The sequence below is a fragment of the Papio anubis genome, chromosome 2 (assembly GCF_008728515.1).
Source record: "Papio anubis isolate 15944 chromosome 2, Panubis1.0, whole genome shotgun sequence".
NCBI classification, from domain to species: Eukaryota; Metazoa; Chordata; class Mammalia; order Primates; family Cercopithecidae; genus Papio; species Papio anubis.
In genome coordinates this window covers 59,930,503-59,952,949 of record NC_044977.1, presented here as the reverse complement: position 1 = coordinate 59,952,949, position 22,447 = coordinate 59,930,503, and the positions used below count along the sequence as shown (strand labels likewise).

Below are 22,447 nucleotides of genomic sequence, written 5' to 3'. Positions count from 1 at the left end.
TTTACAAAGAAATATTTATATATCTCTCTATTTATGTGTGTGTGTGCATATAATATTTGAAAAGATAACTGATTGTTTAAAGCAAAAAAACCAATATATTGTGAGGTTTATTACATATTTGGGAATAAAGAGTAAAATGTCAGATAATAAGAGCACAAAAGGTTGGTAGGGGAAGAAATAGAATTATACTGTTGTAAAGTTCTTGCACTATTTGTGAAGTTGCATAATAATTTTTTTTTAGTATACTATTTGAAGGTAAAGGCAGAGAATAATTTCTAGAACAGTGGTTCTCAAAATGTAGTTCCCAGACATATATCACCAGCATCATCTGAAAACTTACTAAAAATGCATATTTTTGAGCAATATCACAGACCTACTAAATAAGGAGCTCTAGGAGTATGACCCAAAAATCTATGTTTTAATAAAAGCACTAGGTATTCCTAATGTACGGAAAGTTTAAGAACCATTGCTTTAGAACAGCCACTAAAAATATACTATCAAGAAATATAGCTAAAAACAAGAGATAAAATGGAATGATTAAAAAATGCAATATAGGGCCAGGTGTTGTGACTCATGCCTGTAATCCTGGCACTTTGGGAGGCTGAGGTGGGTGGATCACTTGTGGCCAGGAGTTTGAGACCAGCCTGGCCAACACAGTGAAACTCCATCTCTACAACAGATAGGAAAAATTAGCTGGGTATGGTGGCACACACCTGTAATCCCAGCTACTGGGGAGGCTAAGGCATGTGAATTGCTTGAAACCAGGAGGCAGAGGTTGCATTGAGCAGAGACCGTGCCACTGCACTCCAGCCTAGGCAACAGAATGAGACACCACCTCAAAAAAAATACATAAATAAAAATAAAAATGCAATATGGGCTGGGCACAGTGGCTCATGCCTGCAATCCCAGACTTTGGGAGGCTGACATGGGAGTATCACTTGAGGCCAGAAGTTCAAGACCAGCCTGGGCAACATAGCACGACCCCATTTCAAAGAAAAATTAATTAAAAAGAATGCAGTATACAAAAAAATGAGGCAAGGAAGTAGAAGCAGAAACAAAGAATAAAAGGGATAAGTAGAAAATCATACCAATATGGGAGAATTAACTCAGATAATAATTATATCAAATATAAACATATTAAACACTTAAATGGCAGAGATTATCAGACTGATATAAAAGCAAGATCCAACAATATGCTCTTGACAAATACAAAATTATAAGGACATAGTTTAAGGCTAGGTACAGTGGCTCATGCCTGTAATTCCAGCACTTTGAGGCCAAGGCAGGAGAACTGCTTGAGGCCAGGAGTTGGGGACCATCCTGGGCAACACAGGAAGACCCCATTTCTACAAAAATTTAAAACTTAGCAAGGTGTGGTGAGACATGCCTGAAGTCCCAGCAACTTGTGAGGCTGAGGCAGGAGGATTACTTGAGCACAGGAGTTCAAGGTTACTGTGAGCTGTGATCTCACCACTGCACTCCAGCCTGGGCAACAGAGTAAGAACCTGTCTATAAAAAACAGAAGAAAATAACTACAATATAAAAAGACATAGTTTGAAAGCACAAGGGTAGAAAAAAATATGCCACACAGACATTAAGTATAAAAAAGCAAGTATAGTTATATTAATATTAAGATGGGCTTCAGAATAATTATATTACTAGAGATAAAGAGGAAAAGTATTAATGATAAAAGAAAAATTCATCAAGAGGATCTGTCAATACTAAGTGTGTATGCAGTTAAGAATGGAGTTCCAGCTGGGTCAGTGGCTCACACCTGTAATCCCAGCACTTTGAGATGCTGAGGTGGGTGGGTCACCTGAGGTCGGGAGTTGGAGACTGGCCTGACCAACATGGAGAAAACCTGTCTCTACTACAAATACAAAATTAGCCGGGTGTGGTGGCGCATGCCTGTAATCCCAGCTACTCAGGAGGCTGAGGCAGGAGAATCGCTTGAACCCGGGAGGTGGAGGTTGCCATGAACCAAGATTGTGCCATTGTACTCCAGCCTGGGCAACAAGAGCAAAACTCCATCTCAAAAAAAAAAAAAAAAAAAAAAGAGGTCCAAAATGCAAAAATAAAATTTGACAGAAATGGACAAATTGGCTGGGTGTGGTGGCTCACACTCTAATCCCAGTACCTTCGGAGGCTGCGGTGGGAGAATCCCACTTGAGGCTAGGAGTTCAAGACCAGCCTGTGCAAAACAGTGAGACTCTGTCTCTACAAAACATTAAAAAAAACCAATTAGCTGTGAATAGTGGTACATGCCTGTAGTACCAACTACCTGGGAGGCTGAGGTGGGAAGATTGCTTACGCCTAGGAGTTTGAAGTTATGGTGAGCTATGATTGCGCCACTGCACCCCAGGCTGGGTGACAGAGTGAGATCCCATCTCAAAAAAAAAAAAAGAAAAGAAAAAGAAAAAGAAAAAGAAAAACAGAAAAGAAAAGAAAGAAATGGACAAATCTACAATCATAATTGGAATGATTTTTAACACTCTTGTCTCAGTAATTGATAGGATGAATAGACAAAAAACCAATAGAGATACATTATATTTGAGCAACACTGTCAACCAACTTGACTCAATTGATTTTATAAAATATTATACCAAACAAATGTAGAATATGCATTTGTTTGTATTTGAACCCACATAAAACATTCATTAAGATGGACTATATACTGGGCAATGAAAGACGTTTTAATAACTGTTAAAAATTAAAATCTGGCTGGGCGTGGTAGCTCACATCTGTAATCCCAGCACTTTGGGAGGCTGAAGCAGGAGGACTGCTTGAGTCCAGGAGTTCGAGACCAGCCTGAGGAATATAACAAGATGCCATCTCTATAAAAAATACCAAAATTATCTGGGCACAGTGGCACATGCCTGTAGTCTCAGCTACTTGGAAGTCTGAGGTCATAATTGTACCACTGCACTCAGCCTGGGCAACAGAGTGAGACCCTGTCTGAACAACAAAAACAAAAAGTTAAAATCTAATAGAGTGTATCTTCTGACCAAATAGTAATAAATTAGAAATCAATAATTAAAAGATACCTGGCACTACATACCTATTTAAACATCTACAATTAAAAATAATGACAATACAAAATGCTAGTAGGGACGCAGAGAAACTAGATCTCTCATGCATTGCAATTGGAAATACAAAATGGTACAGCTATGCTGGCAAATACTTTATCAGTGTCTTAAAAAAATCTCCATTACAAAATGATCTAGTAATTGCATTCCTGGGCATTCATCTCAGAGAAAGGAAAATTTATATGCACACAAAAATGTGTACATAAATTTTCATAGCAGGTTTGTTCGTAGTAGCCCAAAACTGGAACAATTCAAATGTCTTCAGTGGGTGAATAAGTAAACAAATTATGGTACATCCATATCATGGAATACTACTCAATGATAAAAGAGAAACTACTGATACACAAAACCACTTGGATAAATCTCAAGATAATTACACTGAGTGAAACAAAGTCCATCTCAAAGGTTATATATGATGTGATTCTATTTATATAACATTATTCTTAAATTTTTTAATATTTATGTTTAATTTTTTAATATAGAGATAGGGTCTGTATGTTGCCCAGCCTGCTGTCAAACTCCTGGCTTCAGGTGATCCTCCTACCTTGACCTCCCAAAGTGCTGAGATTATAGGAATGAGCCACCATGCCTGGTCTATATAACACTCTTGAAATGATAAAATTACAGAGATGGAGAATAGATTGGTTGCTAGGGCTGTGGGACAGGTGAGAAGAAGGGAATGGGTATGACTATGGAGGGGTAGTATGAGGGAATTTTACTGTGATAGAACAGTTTTGCATCTTGATTGTGGTGGTGATTACACTAGTCTGCACTTGTGATAAAATTGCATAGAACTATATATACACCTACATATAAGTGAATGCATGTAAAACTGATGAAATACGAATATATGTCTGTGCATTGCACCAATGTCAATTTCCTCGTTTTGATATTGTATTATAGTCAAAACTATACCATTGGGTGAAACTGAGTGAAGATACGTGGAAATTCTCTGTATTATGTTTGTAATTTCTTGTGATTTTATTATTATTATTATTTGAGACAGGGTCTAGCTCTGTCACCCAGGCTGGAGTGCAGTTGCATGATCTTGGCTCACTGCAACCTCTGCCTCCTGGGCTCAAGTGATCCTCTCATCTCAATGTCCTGAGTAGCCAAGACTATAGGTGCGTGCTGCCACACCTGGCTAATTTATTTTTATTTTTTTAGTAACAATATTTCACCATATTGCCCTGCCTGGTCTCAAACTCCTGGCCTCAAGCGATCTGTCCACCTTGGCCTCCAAAGTGCTGGGATTACAGGCATGAGCCACAGCACCCAGTCTATAATTATTTTAAAAGAAAAAGAAAAAAGTTACCTGGAAAATTCATAAATATTTGGAAATTAAGCAACACTCTTCTAAATAAATTATAAATCAATGAAAGATTACAAAAAACATTAGAATATATTTTGACCTAAAAGATAAAAAAAAAAAAAAAAAAATTCCAAACATTGTGGTATGCTATGAAAGCAGTGCTCAATGAAAAATTTTAGTTTTAAACGCCTTATTAAAAGTAAGTAATGGGGACTGGTTCCAAGATGGCTGAATAGGAAGAGCTCCAGTTTATAGCTCCCAGCCTGAGTGATGCAGAAGACGGGCGATTCCTGCATTTCCAACTGAGGTACTGGATTCATCTCACTGGGACTTGTTGCACAGTGTGTGCAGCCCACAGAGTGTGAGCTGAAGCAGGGCAGGTCATCACCTCACCCGGGAAGTTCAAGGGGTCAGGGAATTCCCTTTCCTAGCCAAGGGAAGCTGAGACAGACAGTACCTGGAAAATTGGGACACTCCTGCCCTAACACTGCACTTTTCTAACAGTCATAGCAAATGGCACACCCGATTATATCCTGCACCTGGCTCGGTGGGTCCCATGCCCACAGAGCCTTGCTTACTGCTAGCACAGCAGTCCGAGATCGAACTGCGAGGTGGCAGCGAGGCTGGGGGAGGGGCGTCTGCCATTGGTGAGGCTTGACTAGGTAAACAAAGCGGGTGGAGCCCACGGCAGCTCAAGGAGGTCTGCCTACCTCTGTAGATTCCACCTCTAGGGGCAGGGCATAGTTGAGCAAAAGGCAGCAGAAACTTCTGCAGACTTAAACATACCTGTCTGACAGCTTTGAAGAGAGTAGTGGTTCTCCCAGCACACAGTTTGAGATCTGAGAACAGACAGCCTGCTTCCTCAAGTGGGTCCCTGACCCCCGAGTAGCCTAACTAGGAGACACCTCCTAGTAGGGGCAGACTGATACCTCATACAGCTGGATGCCGCTCTGAGACAAAGCATCCAGAGGAAGGAGTAGGCAGCAACATGTTCTATTCTGCAATATTTGCTGTTCTGCAGCCTTCATTGCTGATACCCAGGCAAACAGGGTCGAGAGTGGACCTCTAGCAAAATCCAACAGAACTGCAGCTGAGGGACCTGACTGTTAGAAGGAAAACTAACAAACAGAAAGGAATAGCATTAACGTCAACAAAAAGGACATCCACACCAAAACCCCATCTGTAGGACACCTTCATCAAAGACCAAAGGTAGATAAAACCACAAAGATGGGGAGAAACCAGAGCAGAAAAGCTGAAAATTCTAAAAATCCTTCAAAAAACCCTTCAAAAAATCAATGAATCCAGGAGCTGGTTTTTTGAAAAGATCAATGAAACAGATAGACCGCTAGCAAGACTAATAAAAAAGAAAAGAGAGAAGAATCAAATAGATGCAATAAAAAAGGATAAAGGGGATATCATCACTGATCCCACGGAAATACAAACTACCATCAGAGAATACCATAAATACCTCTATGCAAATCAACTAGAAAATCTAGAAGAAATTGATAAATTCTTGGACACATACACCCTCCCAAGACTAAACCAGGAAGAAGTTGAATCCCTGAATAGACCAATAACAGGCTCTGAAATTGAGGCAATAATTAATAGCCTACAAACCAAAAAAAAGTCCAGGACCAGATGGATTCACAGCTGAATTCTACCAGAGGTACAAAGAGGAGCTGGTACCATTCCTTCTGAAACTATTCCAAACAATAGAAAAAGAGGGAATCCTCCCTAACTAATTTTATGAGGCCAGCATTATCCTGATACCAAAGCCTGGTAAAGACACAACAAAAAAAGAGAATTTTAGACCAATATCCCTGATGAACATTGATGCAAAAATCCTCAATAAAATACTGGCAAACCAAATCCAGCAGCATATCAAAAAGCTTATCCACCATGATCAAGTTGGCTTCATCCCCGGGATGCAAGCCTGGTTCAACATACACAATATCCATCATATAATAATATATGTAATCCATCATATAAACAGAACCAAAGACAAAAACCACATGATTATCTCAATAGATGCAGAAAAGGCCTTCAACAAAATTCAGCAGCCCTTCAGGTTAAAAACTCTCAATAAACTAGGTATTGATGGGACATATCTCAAAATAATAAGAGCTATTTATGACAAACCCACAGCCTATATCATACTGAATGGGCAAAAACTGGAAAAATTCCCTTTGAAAACTGGCACAAGACAGGAATGCCCTCTCTCACCACTCCTATTCAACATAGTGTTGGAAGCTCTGGCCAGGGCAAACAGGCAGGAGAAAGAAATAAAGGGTATTCAATTAGGAAAAGAGGAAGTCAAATTGTCCCTGTTTGCAGATGACATGATTGTATATTTAGAAAACCCCATTGTCTCAGCCCAAAATCTCCTTAAGCTGATAAGCAACTTCAGCAAAGTCTCAGATACAAAACCAATGTGCAAAAATCACAAGCATTCCTATACACCAATAACAGACAAATGGAGAGCCAAATCATGAGTGAACTCCCATTCACGATTGCTTCAAAGAGAATAAAATACCTAGGAATCCAACTTACAAGGGATATGAAGGACCTCTTCAAGGAGAACTACAAACCATAGTTCAACGAAATAAAAGAGGACACAAACAAATGGAAGAACATTCCATGCCTATGGATACGAGGAATCAATATCCTGAAAATGGCCATACTGTCCAAAGTAATTTATAGATTCAATGCCATCCCCATTAAGCTACCAATGACTTTCTTCACAGAATTGGAAAAAACTACTTTAAAGTTCATATGGAACCAAAAGAGAGCCCACATTGCCAAGACAATCCTAAGCAAAAAGAACAAAGCTGAAGGCATCACGCTACCTGACTTCAAACTATACTAGAAGGCTACAGTAACCAGAACAGCATGGTACTGGTACCAAAACAGTGATATAGACCAGTGGAACAGAACAGAGCCCTCAGAAATAATACCATACATCTACAACCATCTGATCTTTGCAAACTTGACAAAAACAAGAAATGGGGAAGGGATTCACTATTTAATAAATGGTGCTGGGAAAACTGGTTAGCCATATGTGGAAAGTTGAAACTGGATCCCTTCCTTACACCTTATACAAAAATTAATTCAAGATGGATTAAAGACATAAATGTTAGACCTAAAACCATAAAAACCCTAGAAGAAAACCTAGGCAATACCATTCAGGACATAGGCATGGGCAATGACTTCATGACTAAAACACCAAAAGCAATGGCCACAAAAGCTAAAATTGACAAATGGGATCTAATTAAACTAAAGAGCTTCTGCACAGCAAAAGAAACTACCATCAGAATGAACAGGCAACCTACAGAATGGGAGAAAATTTTTGCAATCTACCCATCTGACAAAGGGCTAATATCCAGAATATACAAAGAACTTACACAAATTTACAAGAAAAAAAATCAAACAATCCTATCAAAAAGTGGTCAAAGGATATGAACAGACACTTCTCAAAAGGAGACATTTATTCAGCCAACAGACACATGAGAAAATGCTCACATCACTGGCCATCAGAGAAATGCAAATCAAAACCACAATGAAATACTATCGCACACCAGTCAGAATGGTGATCGTTAAAAAGTCAGGAAATGACAGGTGCTAGAGAGGATGTGGAGAAATAGAAACACTTTTACACTGTTGGTGGGACTGTAAACTAGTTCAACCATTGTGGAAGACAGGGTGGCGATTACTCAAGGATCTAGAACTAGAAATACCATTTGACGCAGCCATCCCATTACTGGGTATATACCCAAAGGTTTGTAAGTCATGCTACTATAAAGACACATGCACACATATGTTTATTGTGGCACTATTCACAATAGCAAAGACTTGGAACTAACCCAAATGTCCATCAATGATAGACTGGATTAAGAAAATGTGGCACATACACACCATGGAATACTATGCAGCCATAAAAAAGGATGAGGTAATGTCCTTTGTAGGGACATGGATGAAGCTGGTAACCATCATTCTGAGCAAACTGTTGCAAGGACAGAAAACCAAACACCGCATGTTCTCACTCATAGGTGGGAATTGAACAATGAGAACACTTGGACACAGGGTGGGGAACATCACACACCAGGGCCTGTCATGCGGTGGGGGGAGGGGGGAGGGATAGCATTAGGAGAAATACCTAATGTAAATGACGAGTTAATGGGTGCAGCACACCAACATGGCACATGCATACATATGTAAGAAACCTGCACATTGTGCATATGTACCCTAGAACTTAAAGTCTAATAAAGAATAAATAAATAAAAGTAACAAGAAAAAGGTTTAAAATCACATTACCTTGCATCACAAGAAACCAGAGAAAGTAAAGCAAATTAAATCCAAAATAAGTAGAAAAAAAGGAAAAAAATAAAAGAGAAAATGAAATATAAGATGAACAAACAATAGAGAAAATCAATAATATCAAAGTTTAGATCTTTGTAAAGTTTAATAAAATTGATAGGCCCCTTAGCAAGATAATCAAGAAAAATACATAAATTAACAAAAAGTTTTAAAAGGAGTGAAAAGAGGTTTATCACTACTGACTATAAACATTGAAACTGATAAAACTTTATACGAATATATTGGCAAATTTAAGTGAAATAGACAAATGTCTTAAAAAACACAAATGACCAAACGAAAGAAGAAATTAAAAACTAAATAGCCTAATATCTGTTAATAAAATTATATTCATAGTAAAAAACCTTTCCCCCAAAGAAAACTTCAGGCTCAGGTGGCTTTTCCATTTAAGGAAGAAATAGTACCAATCCTACACAAGCTCCTTCAGAAAAGAAGTAATACTTCTCAACTTGTTTTATAAGACCAGCATTATCCTGATAAAGTATTAAGGCAAAAAAAAATTTAAAAGATCAGAAAAGAAGTAAAGCTGTCATTATTCACAAGCAACATGTTTGTGTGTGTGAAGAACCCTATTAAAAATACTACTCAAACTAATAAATGAATTTAGCAAGGTTATAGATCCAAAAATTGACTGCATTTCTATATACACTCAATAAACAATTGGGAAATGTTTTAAAATTTACAGACATATTTAAAAAACTCAAATATGAACAGATCTAACAAAAGATGTGTAAGACCTCTCCACAGAAAACTACAAATATTGCTGAAAGAAATGATGATGACATAAAAAAAATGGAAAGCTATACCATATTCATAGATAAGAAGGCATAATATTGTTTAAATGTTCATTTTTCCTAAGTTGATCTCTAGATATGATGCAATTCCCATAGAAATCCTAGCAGGCTTCTTTGAAGAAAGAAAAAACTCAATCTAAAAGTTATATGGTAATGCAAAGAACCTAAAATAGCCAAAACAATATATATATATATTTTTTTGATATGGTCTTGCTCATGCTGGAGTGCAGTGGCCGCGATCTTGGCTCACTGCAGCCTCCACCTCCTGGATTCAAGTGATTCTCCTGCCTTAGCCTCCTGAGTAGCTGGGATTACAGGTGCCCACCACCATGACCAACTAATTTTTGTATGTTTAGTAGAGACTGGGTTTTACTATGTTGGCCAGGCTGGTCTCAAACTCCTGACCTCATGTGATCTGCCCACCTCAGCCTCCCAAAAAGCTGGCATTACAGGCGTGAGCCACTGTGCCCGGCCAAGACAATCTTTAAAAAGAACAAAGTTGGAAGATTTACACCATCCAATTTCAAGATTTCTGTAAAGCTCCAGTATCAAGAAAGTGTGGTATTGTTGAAACCTAGACAAACAGACCAATGGAACAAAACAGAAAGTATATAAATAGAACCACATGCATATGGTTGATTGATTTTCAACATAGTGGTGAAGTCAATCCGATTGGGAAGGGAAAGTCTCGTTAAGCGTTGCTGGAACATAAAACTGAATCTTGACTCTTCTTTCACTCCATAAACAAAAAATTATTTCGAGACAGATCACAGACCTCAGTACAAAAATCTTATCTATAAAGTTTCCAGAGAAAAATATAATATCTTTCTGACTTGAGTCATGCAAAATTTTTTTGCTAAAGACCCACACACAAGCTGTAAAAGAAAATACTGATAAACTGGACTCTATCAAAACTAAAAATTCTACTCATAAAGGACATCATTAATAAAATCATGTTTTGACAAAGCTCTTGTAATTCGAATATATAAGGAACTCCTAAAAGTCAACAATATAATGGCAAGGTTGCAGGATACAAGGTCAATATAGAAAATTGGATTGTATTTCTATATACAATTATAAAGGCAAGTAATTCAATTTAAAAACTAAGTAAAAGATGTGGACAAATACTTCAGAAAATAAGATATGCCAATGGCCAATAAGCATATGAAAAAGTGCTCAACTTCATTAGTTATCAGGGAAATGCAAATTAAAATGACAATAAAATATTATTTCATACCCATTAGAATGGCTAAAATTTAAAAATCTGTCTACCCTAAATGTTAGTGAGGATGTGGAGCCCCTGGAATTCTCATACACTGTTGGTGGTATTGTAAAATGGTAACACCTCTTTGGAGATCTGTTTGGCAATTTATAATAAAGTTCACATATACTTAATCTGTGACCCAAGAATTCCACTCCTAATATGTATCCAACAAAAATGAGAACATACGTTCACAAAAAAACTTGTACATGAATGTTGATAGCAGCTTCATTCATAACAGCCCCATACTGGAAGCAACCTGAATATCCATTAACACGGAACTAGATAAACTGTGCTATCTGTGTACAATGAAATCCACTCAGCAATTAAAAAAAGGACAAAATTCTAATACACGTGACAATATGGCAGGATCTCAAAACCATATTGACAGAAACTTTACTCTGAAGAGTACATTCATTTATGTGAATCTCCATAGTGGACAAAGTTAATCTATAGTGATAGAAATCAGAAAGTAATTGTGGGGGTTGGGGGATTGATTGGAAAAAGATATAAAGAAACTTTCTGGGGTGATAAAAAATGTTCTGTATCTTGTGTGGGGCAGTGGCTACACAGGTTGTACATTTACCAAAAATCATGCACCAAACATTTAAGTTCTGTATTTTATGTTTACCTCTCAATTAAAGAATTAAACGCCGTTATTTTTTAAAAGAGCAGAAAATGAGAAGGGTAATTATAAATAGGGAACAAAGGTAGGAATTAACAGATATTTTCCTGAATGGAGACCTCTATACCATTAAGTCCAAACAGGATCAGCAATTTTATTTAACACTTTTATAAGTGATTTGGAAGATCTTCAAGTGTGTAGATGCCACTGATCTGTTTCTGGTGGGGCCAAGCCAAAAATACAACACTGTCTCTAGAGTAAGGCAAGTTTTTATCTTTTATTTATTTTGAGATGGAGTCTCACCCTGTCACCCAGGCTGGAGTACAGTGGCGTGATCCCGCCTCACTGCAACCTTTGCCTGCTGGGTTCAAGTGATTCTCCTGCCTTAGTCTCCCGAGTAGCTGGGACTACAGGCGTGCACCACCATGCCCAGCTAATTTTTTAATTTTTTTAGTAGAGATGGGGCTTTACCATATTTGCTAGGCTGGTCTTGAACTCCTGATCTCATGATCCACCTGACTTGGCCTCCCAAAGTGCTAGGATTACAGGCGTGAGCCACTGTGCCCTGGAGGCAAATTTTTAAATTTCAGGTCATGATCCATTGGCGGGTGGTGAGATCAACTTAGTAAGTCAAGACGTGAATATTTTTCTTTTAATAAAACAGATGAGACTAAACTAGAAAATATCAGAATGCATGTAATAAGAGTGAAATATTGTTCTGTGAAATTTTTGTCTGAAATGCATTGGATTTTTTTTTTTTTTTTTTTTTGAGACGGAGTTTTGCTCTTGTTGCCCAGGCTGGAGTGCAATGGTGTGATCTCCGCTCACTCACCACAACCTCCGCCTCCTGGGTTCAAGCAATTCTCCTGTCTCAGCCTCCTGAGTAGCTGGGACTGCAGGCGCCCGCCACTGTGTCTGGCTAATTTATGGTATTTTTAGTAAACTCGGGTTTCACCCTGTTGGCCAGGCTGGTCTCGAACTCCTGACCTCAGATGATCCGCCCGCCTTGGCCTCCCAAAGTTCTGGGATGACAGGCATGAGCCACCACACTCGGCCTGATTGACTTCTTTCTAAGTGGCTTAATTTTTTTTTTTTTCTTTTTTAAGAGAGCAATGGTTACTCAGGAGTATAGGAGAGAGGGTAGTGGTCACTTACTGCTATGGCCCAACCAAGCCTTGGCTGCCCTATGCTTAAATATACTTAAGATGTGTGTAAAGACACACGTGTGTGTACTGAGACATGATGTAAAATGCATTTCTTACTGTGAGTTGAGATAAAAATTTTTGAGGTTTCATAAGCAGGTAAAAAGTGGTATCTGAGCAAGCAAGTTGTGGGGATGAATAGGGGAGCTTGGAGCTCTAAATTCTTACACAGGAAGGGCCCAGGAGTTACTATACATAGTAAGAGTATAGACTCATTCAGCACACAGTGTAAGGCCACCAAGAAGCTGAGTCCCAATAGGAAAGAAAAGAAAGATCCCATCTTTCTCTTATACAAAATTATGTTCTTTCCCCACTTAGAATTCTGAGACAAAACAGCAGGGATGGCTACAAAATGGCAGGATTACCCAGTCAGTGCAGCTGCTCAGTGCCACACTGCACTACTCCAGAGGGTGCTCTCACACAGACTGCAATGTGAGTAGCTCCCCCTGGAGTTGAGCGGTGCACAACCCAAACAACCCTACCAGGCAACCATAAGTATAGTGATTAAGAGCACAAGCTTTGGAGTCCAACAAACCCGGGGGCTTGTCTCAGACTGAATCCCAGACTATATAACCTGGGGCAGGTTATTTAGCCTCCTTGAACCTCAGTTTTCCAAACAGAATATGTTATACATCCCTAGGCTCTATTTCAGTGTCTGGCATTGAATAACAATAAATATGTGTTAAATGAATTGAGCTAATACTAGTACCTGCCTATAAGGTGGTGGTGAAGAGCAAAGAAATTGACATATGAAAGGTTTTCAATATCTACAAAAGATGACAGACTGAAATAGTAACATTCTCCAGGATGGAAAGATACATGCCAGGTAGGAATTGTTTGTTCAAATTGCTATTTTTTAAAAGCCATAAGCTATGGAGAGAACAACAGATTTTTTTTTTTTTTTTAATCCGGATACGGTGGAACTCTGGTAGGATGTGAACAGTTCTTGAAGCTTGAGAATACATTTGGAACAAATAAAAAGTAGGAAATGCATACATGTTATTTACAGTTGTAGGGCAGGTAGGGGCAAAATGTGTTGATAAACTCAAAGAATTTTAAGAATGATATTGTCATGAGCCATGAGCCATGGAAGCTGCAGGGTTTGGGCTCACTCCTGCCATCGGGTGAGGGGTGTCAGCGGAAGGGGGTGTGTGTCCTTTCCTCTCCCAGTGTTTATTTCCTAGTGGAACCGTGGTTTTGACGCAGTCATGACAACTCTTCATCCTTATTAAAGTCACACAATGAAGCAGGTCGCCCAAGATTGAAAGCACGTTTCCAGGGCGGACTCCGGTTCCTGCCTTTGGCCAGCAAAAGTACATTCTGGCAGGGAGGGATCTCTGAGCCCCGAAGTGAGGTCATGCCAGTTAGCAGTTAGAAAAGGAGGCATTTCTCACACTTGCTAATGAGTTTGACGCTTGTGAAATATAAACAGGAAGTGGGAGCTCTCCAAGGCGACCTGAAGGAAATACACTCCCAGTTTGGTCAACTTGTGAATGCCAGTTCTCTAGGTCGTCAAGGACACTGCCAGTTAAGACTGACTCCCTAACTGCACCCGAGGCTACTCTTCACCCAGTCTCAGCAGTGACCCCATTTTTTTTTTCAATCCTTCCCACTGCCAGGTCACTCAGCAGCGCGGTGACTGACCCAAAGCGCAGTGGGAAAGGCTTACAGTCATCTCTCAACTCCCCGAACTTGCAGGGCAGGGGAGCGCAGAGGTCAGTGAAATCCCCAGCCAGGCCTTATTTTAGTCATGAGTTTCCACTGGCTCCCTCCTCTGACTGTATCAGCGCTGCTCACAACGCGGGATTGGAGTTTCAGCTGTTTTCCCTGCTCCAGGCTGAGTGAGAAGGTCACAGAGCCCGGACTTTTCCGGGGGAGGTGGGTGGGGCCCTCCGGCAGCCTAAGTGAGATTGCAGAGATCTGGGGCCGTTGGAGGAGGTCTTTCCGCCCCTGGCTCGGGACTTTGGGTTAGCTTCTCCCCCGCTTCTCTACCTAGGCATCTTGGTTAGAATTGAATTAAATTAAAAACACAAAGCAACACAAGTTCTCATTTTTTTTTCCCTCTGTCAGCCAGTGGCCTCGATACAATTTTCCCAGGGCTGCCTTTCCTTTATTGCTCAATTTATCCTCTTCCTAGAGGTTCTGTAAGTTCAAGGGCAGGATCCGTGTCGGATTCATCAACAAGCACAGCGCCTAGCACAGAGTAGGGGGCTCAACAAATATGTGTCGACTGCATGATTGCTAAGATTTCACTGTGTAACAGGCGGTTTTATTTCTTGTCTCTCTCATCCCTCCTGCCCTGGGTGCAGACCGCAAACAGCGCCGCCGAAGTTCTCAACAGGCAGGGAGAGGGCCGATCCGGGTTGGCACACCACGTCCCCGGGGTCTCAGTCCCTGGGTCAACGCAGAGGGGCTCGCGGTCCGCGGCGCTGCGACCTGAGCCCCGGCCACGTGAAGCGTCACGCCCTGCGCTGCTGCAGGGCAGGCGCCGCCGCCGCGGTTGTGTAACGCTGCAGCCGGAGGGGAGGCGACCCGGGCGCCTCTGCTCTGGAGGGGGCAGAGGAGGGAGGGAACACCGGGCACCGTGCCCGGTATCTTTCTGTGCTTGACTGGCCGGGAGGAAGGGGGTGACACTGGGGCACCCAGGGGGCTGCGCAACCAGGTGCCCGCCTGCCCGCAGGCTGTGCCCGGGAGCGGAGCTCCTGGGGAGCGAGGGGCCCTCGGCTCACACCCTCCTCGGTCAGGTGCGCGCGGCGTGCTCGGCGGCAGCCTCAGCTGCCCCTGCGCTTGGCTGTCTGCCCGCTTCCCATGGGGTGACATCCGCCCCGCCCCTCGGTCCCTCCCCAAGGCGGGCAATTCCTGGACGCGAGGGTGAGCAGTGGGGGCAGGGAAGCCAGGACGGAAAGAAACCCCAGCCTCTGGGGAAGGCTGGGGGGCCGGGCGACTCCCTCCGCTGCGCGCCGGTTCCTCCAAGCGGGCCGGGCGGGGGAGGAGGAAGAGGGCTGGGCTGGAGCTAGCAAGGGGATATTCCTCTCCCGGCTTGAGTCAGACGCGGGCGGATCCGTCCTCCCCCGTTCCCTCCCAGGAGACGGGAACTTACTTCATTTCCCTGGGGCAGGTTCGCCCACGTTACCAACTCTCCCCCTCCCCCAGCACCCCCGTCCCTTCCAGCTTCCGCGCCCCCCACCCAACTGGGCAGGACCCAGGTTGCGCTGCCACCCCCTCTTCGGGGAAAGGCGGCCGCAGCCGCAGACACCTGGGGGCCGGGGCTGAGGGTGGGGGCTCCCTAGCAGCCGCCGGAGCGTTGTCCAACACGTGAGACTCATGTGATGAAGCCGGGGGAGGGCGGGCAGGTCGCTCCTTCCCTCCCCGGCAGTGGCCAGACGTGCCTGGAGTCACAGGGTAGAACACGTAGCTCCAACCCACCCACTCGCTCCCATTTAACCCAGCCCGCAGCCTCTCCATTACTCCTCGGCTTGTGCCCCCACCCCCCCCCCCCCTCCCCCCCCACCGCCCCCCCCCCCACCCGCTCCCTCCCGCCTCCCCGCCCGCCCCACTTCTCATTCACTTGGCTCGCACGGCGCAGACCGCGCAGGGAGCACACACCGCCAGTCTGTGCGCTGAGTTGGAGCCAGAGGCCGCGGGGACACCGGGCCATGCACGCCCCCAACTGAAGCTGCATCTCAAAGCCGAAGATTCCAGCAGCCCAGGGGATTTCAAAGAGCTCAGACTCAGAGGAACATCTGCGGAGAGACCCCCGAAGCCCGCTCCAGGACAGTCCTCATCCAGACGCTCCGCTAGAGCAGACAGGAGCGCGCAGTGGCCCCGGCTCGCCGCACCATGGAGCGGATCCCCAGCGCGCAACCACCCCCCGCCTGCCTGCCCAAAGCACCGGGACTGGAGCACGGAGACCTACCAGGGTAAGTTGGCACTCCTTGGCCCTTCAAGCCTCAACTCCAGCCCCATGTTATGCGCCACTCTCAACTTGGAGCAGCTCCGGGCGCAGCGGGGGGTTCTTGCCCGGCAGAACGCCTGCAGCCGTGCGCAAGCAGTCACGACCCTTCCTGGTCTCTCTTCCTGCAGGATGGATTTTGCCCACATGTACCAAGTGTACAAGTCAAGACGGGGAATAAAGCGGAGCGAGGACAGCAAGGTAAGCAAGTGCACCCCTGGAGACCCTGCGCTCAGCCCCTCGCGCGCGCTGAGTTTCCAAGAAAAGTTTTCTCGCTTTGAGGTTGGCGAGGGGATGCAGGGTGTGGGCTCGGTGCCTCTTCTGAGTGACTTGGAAAAGAAGGGGCAGATGATGGTTCTGGGTGCTATTCTGCTCCTCTGCCGGACTCGTGCTGCGGGGCTGGGAGGATAGGCTTCTCACCTCCTTCCCCAAGCGCCCACCGCCTCCCCGTGCTTCTTGCAGGAGACCTACAAATTGCCGCACCGGCTCATCGAGAAAAAGAGACGTGACCGGATTAACGAGTGCATCGCCCAGCTGAAGGATCTCCTACCAGAACATCTCAAACTTACAGTAAGTGAGAAGCTGGCCCCTTTCCAACCCAGTCCTTTGCCCAGAGGGCGGGCGGGGGTCACTCGCCGCCTGCAGGTTCCGCGGGGAACTGCAGACCAGACGGGCGGATCAGAGCTGGCGGGTGGCTCTGTGGTGGGGTCCTCCTCCACAGTCCTGGCGTTTTCTGGCTGACTCATGCAAATGAGGCGAGAACCGCTTGGACCTCTCCAAGTTGGCTCCAACACCAACTGGCCTTCCTTTTCAAGAGTTTAACTTCTGGTGATTTTCAGGATTCCCTAGTTTTTCTAACTTAAAGGAACACGCCAAGCAACACACACATTTACCCCTTTCCCTCCACCACTCCCCCCACCTTTTTTGTTGTTGTTAAATAAGTGGACTTGCTTTGGTGTGTGATTTTTACGGCCTGTCCTTTCTTGACAGTAGCCCTCAGCTACTTGGCAGCCTTTGGTTGGGGAAATGGAAAAAAAAAAAAAAGTATTTCGGGAGGAACAAAAAAGCCTGAATGAGCTGGAAGTTCTGAAAGGGTGTAAGGAAAGAAGTAGGGAAAGCCTATTGGCTGCCAGACATAATAGAGGTCCCTCTCTGAGTTGACACCCCTGCAGAAAAATGTTATCTCTGGATTCCCCTGAGTTAAGGTCAGCAGAGGCTGCTGGAGAAATTTATCTGTCAAAGCGTTTTCCTGAGGTAGTTGCAGCTTCCAAAATGCCTCCAAAGAGAGATGGCACCCTTTTTTAAATTATTTAATCATATATATTTTATATATGTGTGTGTTAGAACAGCCAACGAAGAAAGACTATCCACTTTTTTTTTTCTTTTAGAGACATTTCTCTTTGCTAAGAAATGTCCCAAAGGTGGGACTTCTTTGACCTCACCGCTGACTAAGGCTCTTTTCCTTCTAGACTTTGGGTCACTTGGAAAAAGCAGTGGTTCTTGAACTTACCTTGAAGCATGTGAAAGCACTAACAAACCTAATTGATCAGCAGCAGCAGAAAATCATTGCCCTGCAGAGCGGTTTACAAGCTGGTGAGTGCTGATTCTGGCTCTCCTCTCTTTAAGAGTTTGAGCACAAATAGAGAGCCTGTGGGCTCAACATCTGATGGAATAAACATTACTGCAACAAATTGCTTATGCACCTTCATTGGGGGAGATGCAGTTTTATCTTTCCTAAAAGGTCAGACTTTTCATTTGAAATGCAGTGTGCCACCTGGCATGAATACGTATTAGTGAAATGATAAGATATTCCTGTGGCATTTTAGCTTGAGAGTCTCTGGGTTCTGGGAGATTTCCCTACTCCCTTTTAAAATGCCAAGGCACCTATAATTTGCCTTGTGGGTGTTTTACAGTTGGTCTTCTTAGCCCTCTTTCATTGGAGAAGAAATCGTGGGTATGCCCCAGTGTTTTCCTGTTTCTTTGCTTCCTTGTCACTTGGTGTGTGGTGTGATCCTGGCAGGATACAGCAGGAGTTTTTCCTGCATTTCATGTGGTTCCCTGAATAGCCACTAGGTATCTTGGTGAATTGCACAATCTAGCGAAACCACTGAAGTTTCATCATTCGTTTCAACAGACTTCCAGATAATCGGAGTCACCTAACCTTCTAGTCTCACTTCTTCCAAATAATACTGTACTGACTGGGGAGAATTATTCTACCCACTCCCTCATTTCATTCTCTGCCTTCCTCTCCAAGGCTCGTATGATGAAAATTGCAAAAACCCAGCAAATGCTTCTGCCAGTTTCCTCATTAAAAATAGGAAGATGGTCATACCTAATGTCTTGAGGATCATGGATAGAATATGTGGAAAAGATATAGAAATAGAGAGCCTAATTAAAGATCACAGCATGACTGCAACTTTTACAAGTCATTGAAAATAAGTTTACTTTAGGTGATTATTGTTGCTTCAATCTTTTCCTCATTTTATAACTATCTGGCGTCTGCCCATTTTGCCACGGTGCAATGTTGTATGCATTGACTCAGGTTTATGAATACATCAGAATGTTCTTTGCTGCTTCACTTACATGGAAAACTCACAAACCACCTATATGTATATTCCAAAAGAGGGGAAGCAGCTCATCTCTATTAATTATGGTCCATTTCCATGATAGGATATTATGCAAACATTAAAAATTGTATTTTATCTGAGTGTTAGTATATGGATTATTTTAATTTAATTATTTATACTTTTCAGTGTAATTCTTCTCTGAGCATACTACTTTTGGAGTTAGGAACACAAATCAGTAAATGCGATTTTTTTTTTTAACAAAAACGAAAGCACCTGGTTTTTTGGCGTATAGGTATCCAGGTGCACCACAGGGCCTTCTGAAACATTTTCCTTTGGATTTTTGTTTCCCTAGGTGAGCTGTCAGGGAGAAATGTTGAAACAGGTCAAGAGATGTTCTGCTCAGGTTTCCAGACTTGTGCCCGGGAGGTGCTTCAGTACCTGGCCAAGCACGAGAACACTCGGGACCTGAAGTCTTCGCAGCTTGTCACCCACCTCCACCGGGTGGTCTCAGAGCTGCTGCAGGGTGGTACCTCCAGGAAGCCATCAGACCCAGCTCCCAAAGTGATGGACTTCAAGGAAAAACCCAGCTCTCCGGCCAAAGGCTCGGAAGGTCCTGGGAAAAACTGCGTGCCAGTCATCCAGCGGACTTTCGCTCACTCAAGTGGGGAGCAGAGTGGCAGCGACACGGACACAGACAGTGGCTACGGAGGAGAATCGGAGAAGGGCGACTTGCGCAGTGACCAGCCGTGCTTCAAAAGCGACCACGGACGCAGGTTCACCATGGGAGAAAGGATCGGCGCAATTAAGCAAGAATCCGAAGAACCCCCCACAAAAAAGAACCGGATGCAGCTTTCGGATGATGAAGGCCATTTCACTAGCAGTGACCTGATCAGCTCCCCGTTCCTGGGCCCACACCCACACCAGCCTCCTTTCTGCCTGCCCTTCTACCTGATCCCACCTTCAGCGACTGCCTACCTGCCCATGCTGGAGAAGTGCTGGTATCCCACCTCGGTGCCAGTGCTATACCCAGGCCTCAACGCCTCTGCCGCAGCCCTCTCTAGCTTCATGAACCCAGACAAGATCTCGGCTCCCTTGCTTATGCCCCAGAGACTCCCTTCTCCCTTGCCAGCTCATCCGTCCGTCGACTCTTCTGTCTTGCTCCAAGCCCTGAAGCCGATCCCCCCTTTAAACTTAGAAACCAAAGACTAAACTCTAGGGGATCCTGCTGCTTTGCTTTCCTTCCTCCCTACTTCCTAAAAAACAACAAAAAAGTTTTTGTGAATGCTGCAAGATTGTTGCATTGTGTATACTGAGATAATCTGAGGCATGGAGAGAAGATTCAGGGGGTGTGTGTGTGTGTGTGTGTGTATGTATGTATGTGTGTATGTGCGCGTGCGTGCACATGTGTGCCTGCCTGTTGGTCTAGGACTTTAAAGCTTCTTTTGGCATAGGGAAGTCACTAAGGATTGCTTGACATCAGGAGACTTGGGGGGATTGTAGCAGACTTCTGGGCTTTTCCCCACCCAGAGAATAGCCCCCTTTGATACACATCAGCTGGATTTTCAAAAGCTTCAAAGTCTTGGTCTGTGAGTCACTCTTCAGTTTGGGAGCTGGGTCTGTGGCTTTGAGCAGAAGGTACTTTCAAAAGAGGGCTTTCCAGGGCTCAGCTCCCAACCAGCTGTTAGGACCCCACCCTTTTCCCTTTATTGTCGACGTGACTCACCAGACGACGGGGAGAGAGCAGTCAGACCGAGCTTTCTGCTAACATGGTGAGGTAGCAGGCACTGGCATAGCACGGTAGTGGTTTGGGGAGGTTTCTGCAGGTCTGCTCCCCACCCCTGCCTCAGAGGAATAAAGAGAATGTAGTTCCCTACTCAGGCTTTCGTAGTGATTAGCTTACTAAGGAACTGAAAGTGGCCCCCTTGTACAAGCTGAGCTGCCCAGGAGGGAGGGAGGGAGGAGTTCCCTGGGCTTCTGGCACCTGTTTCTAGGTCTAACCATTAGTACTTACTGTTCAGGGATCCAAACCAAGGTCTGAGAGACACAGACACCCCGAGCGAGCACCCTAAAGTGCACAAAGCTGAGTAACAAACTGCTGCCTTCAAACAGAACTAGACTCAGTTTTCAGTTCCATCCTAAAACTCCTTTTAACCAAGCTTAGCTTCTCAAAGGCCTAACCAAGCCTTGGCACCGCCAGATCCTTTCTGTAGGCTAATTCCTCTTGCCCAACGGCATATGGAGTGTCCTTATTGCTAAAAAGGATTCTGTCTCCTTCAAAGAAGTTTTATTTTTGGTCCAGAGTACTTGTTTTCCCGATGTGTCCAGCTAGCCCCGCAGCAGCTTTTCAAAATGCACTATGCCTGACTGCTGATCGTGTTTTAACTTTTTCTTTTCCTGTTTTTATTTCGGTATTAAGTCGTTGCCTTTATTTGTAAAGCTGTTATAAATATATATTATATAAATATATTAAAAAAGGAAAATGTTTCAGATGTTTATTTGTATAATTACTTGATTCACACAGTGAGAAAAAAATGAATGTATTCCTGTTTTTGAAGAGAAGAATAATTTTTTTTTTCTCTAGGGAGAGGTACAGTGTTTATATTTTGGAGCCTTCCTGAAGGTGTAAAATTGTAAATATTTTTATCTATGAGTAAATGTTAAGTAGTTGTTTTAAAATACTTAATAAAATAATTCTTTTCCTGTGGAAGAGAAAGATGGTCTCCTGAATTTTTTTTAAATAACTCAATTGGTGTGATATGGCTGACTCCCATGTCCTTCCTTCTTGGCTTAAGCAAACCAGTTAATCTCAGTGTAATTTCATTCAGCTTTTCATGTGCTTTGTATTCAATCAGAATAAGCTTAGTCAACTTGGCAGGTAAATATTGGTTTAATTTTTTTTTTTAACCCTTGCCAGGGGTACACGATCATCCTCTACCTCTCCAGAGTTAAGTAAAAAGCATATTTTCCCCCGCCTGCTTTCATCGTGGTCCTTGGAACTTGACAGAAAACCAAGGTATGATACCGTGGGCTGCAGTGTCTGGGGAGCCTGCTGGAGGGAGAGGCACATTGAGAAAAGATTTACTGGATTATTATGCAATACTAATTGATGCTGGGATAGCACCTCTTTGCCAAAGCAGTCTAGCTTTTTCAAATCTATGAAGGTCTAATGGATTTGCCATATCCTGTCTTATTCCTGCTGGAGGCAACATTCCATAATTATTTTCTACATCCTTCCTGGACTTCCTCTCCGGTGTGTTTGTGCGTGAATGAATATTGG

The 22,447-nt window shown here is 43.4% G+C and overlaps 1 protein-coding gene and 1 long non-coding RNA gene across 2 annotated transcripts in view; one reads left to right on the top strand and one right to left on the bottom strand.

Moving 5' to 3' along the window:
• Nucleotides 1-16,924, bottom strand: part of LOC116273530 — a 142,913-nt gene extending 125,989 nt beyond the window's left edge. Inside the window, exon 1 of the long non-coding RNA XR_004181850.1 lies at nt 16,568-16,924. This is a non-coding gene — a long non-coding RNA (uncharacterized LOC116273530). The remainder of the gene's footprint in view (nt 1-16,567) is intronic.
• LOC116273524 (class E basic helix-loop-helix protein 40) lies at nt 16,194-21,883 on the top strand. The gene is made up of 5 exons (XM_031662631.1): nt 16,194-16,571; nt 16,735-16,804; nt 17,066-17,173; nt 18,073-18,196; nt 19,523-21,883. The coding sequence occupies exons 1-5, from the start codon at nt 16,492-16,494 to the stop codon at nt 20,377-20,379; spliced, it is 1,239 nt and encodes a 412-aa protein (XP_031518491.1). The 5' UTR covers nt 16,194-16,491; the 3' UTR covers nt 20,380-21,883.
• Nucleotides 21,884-22,447: the final 564 nt, after the last annotated feature.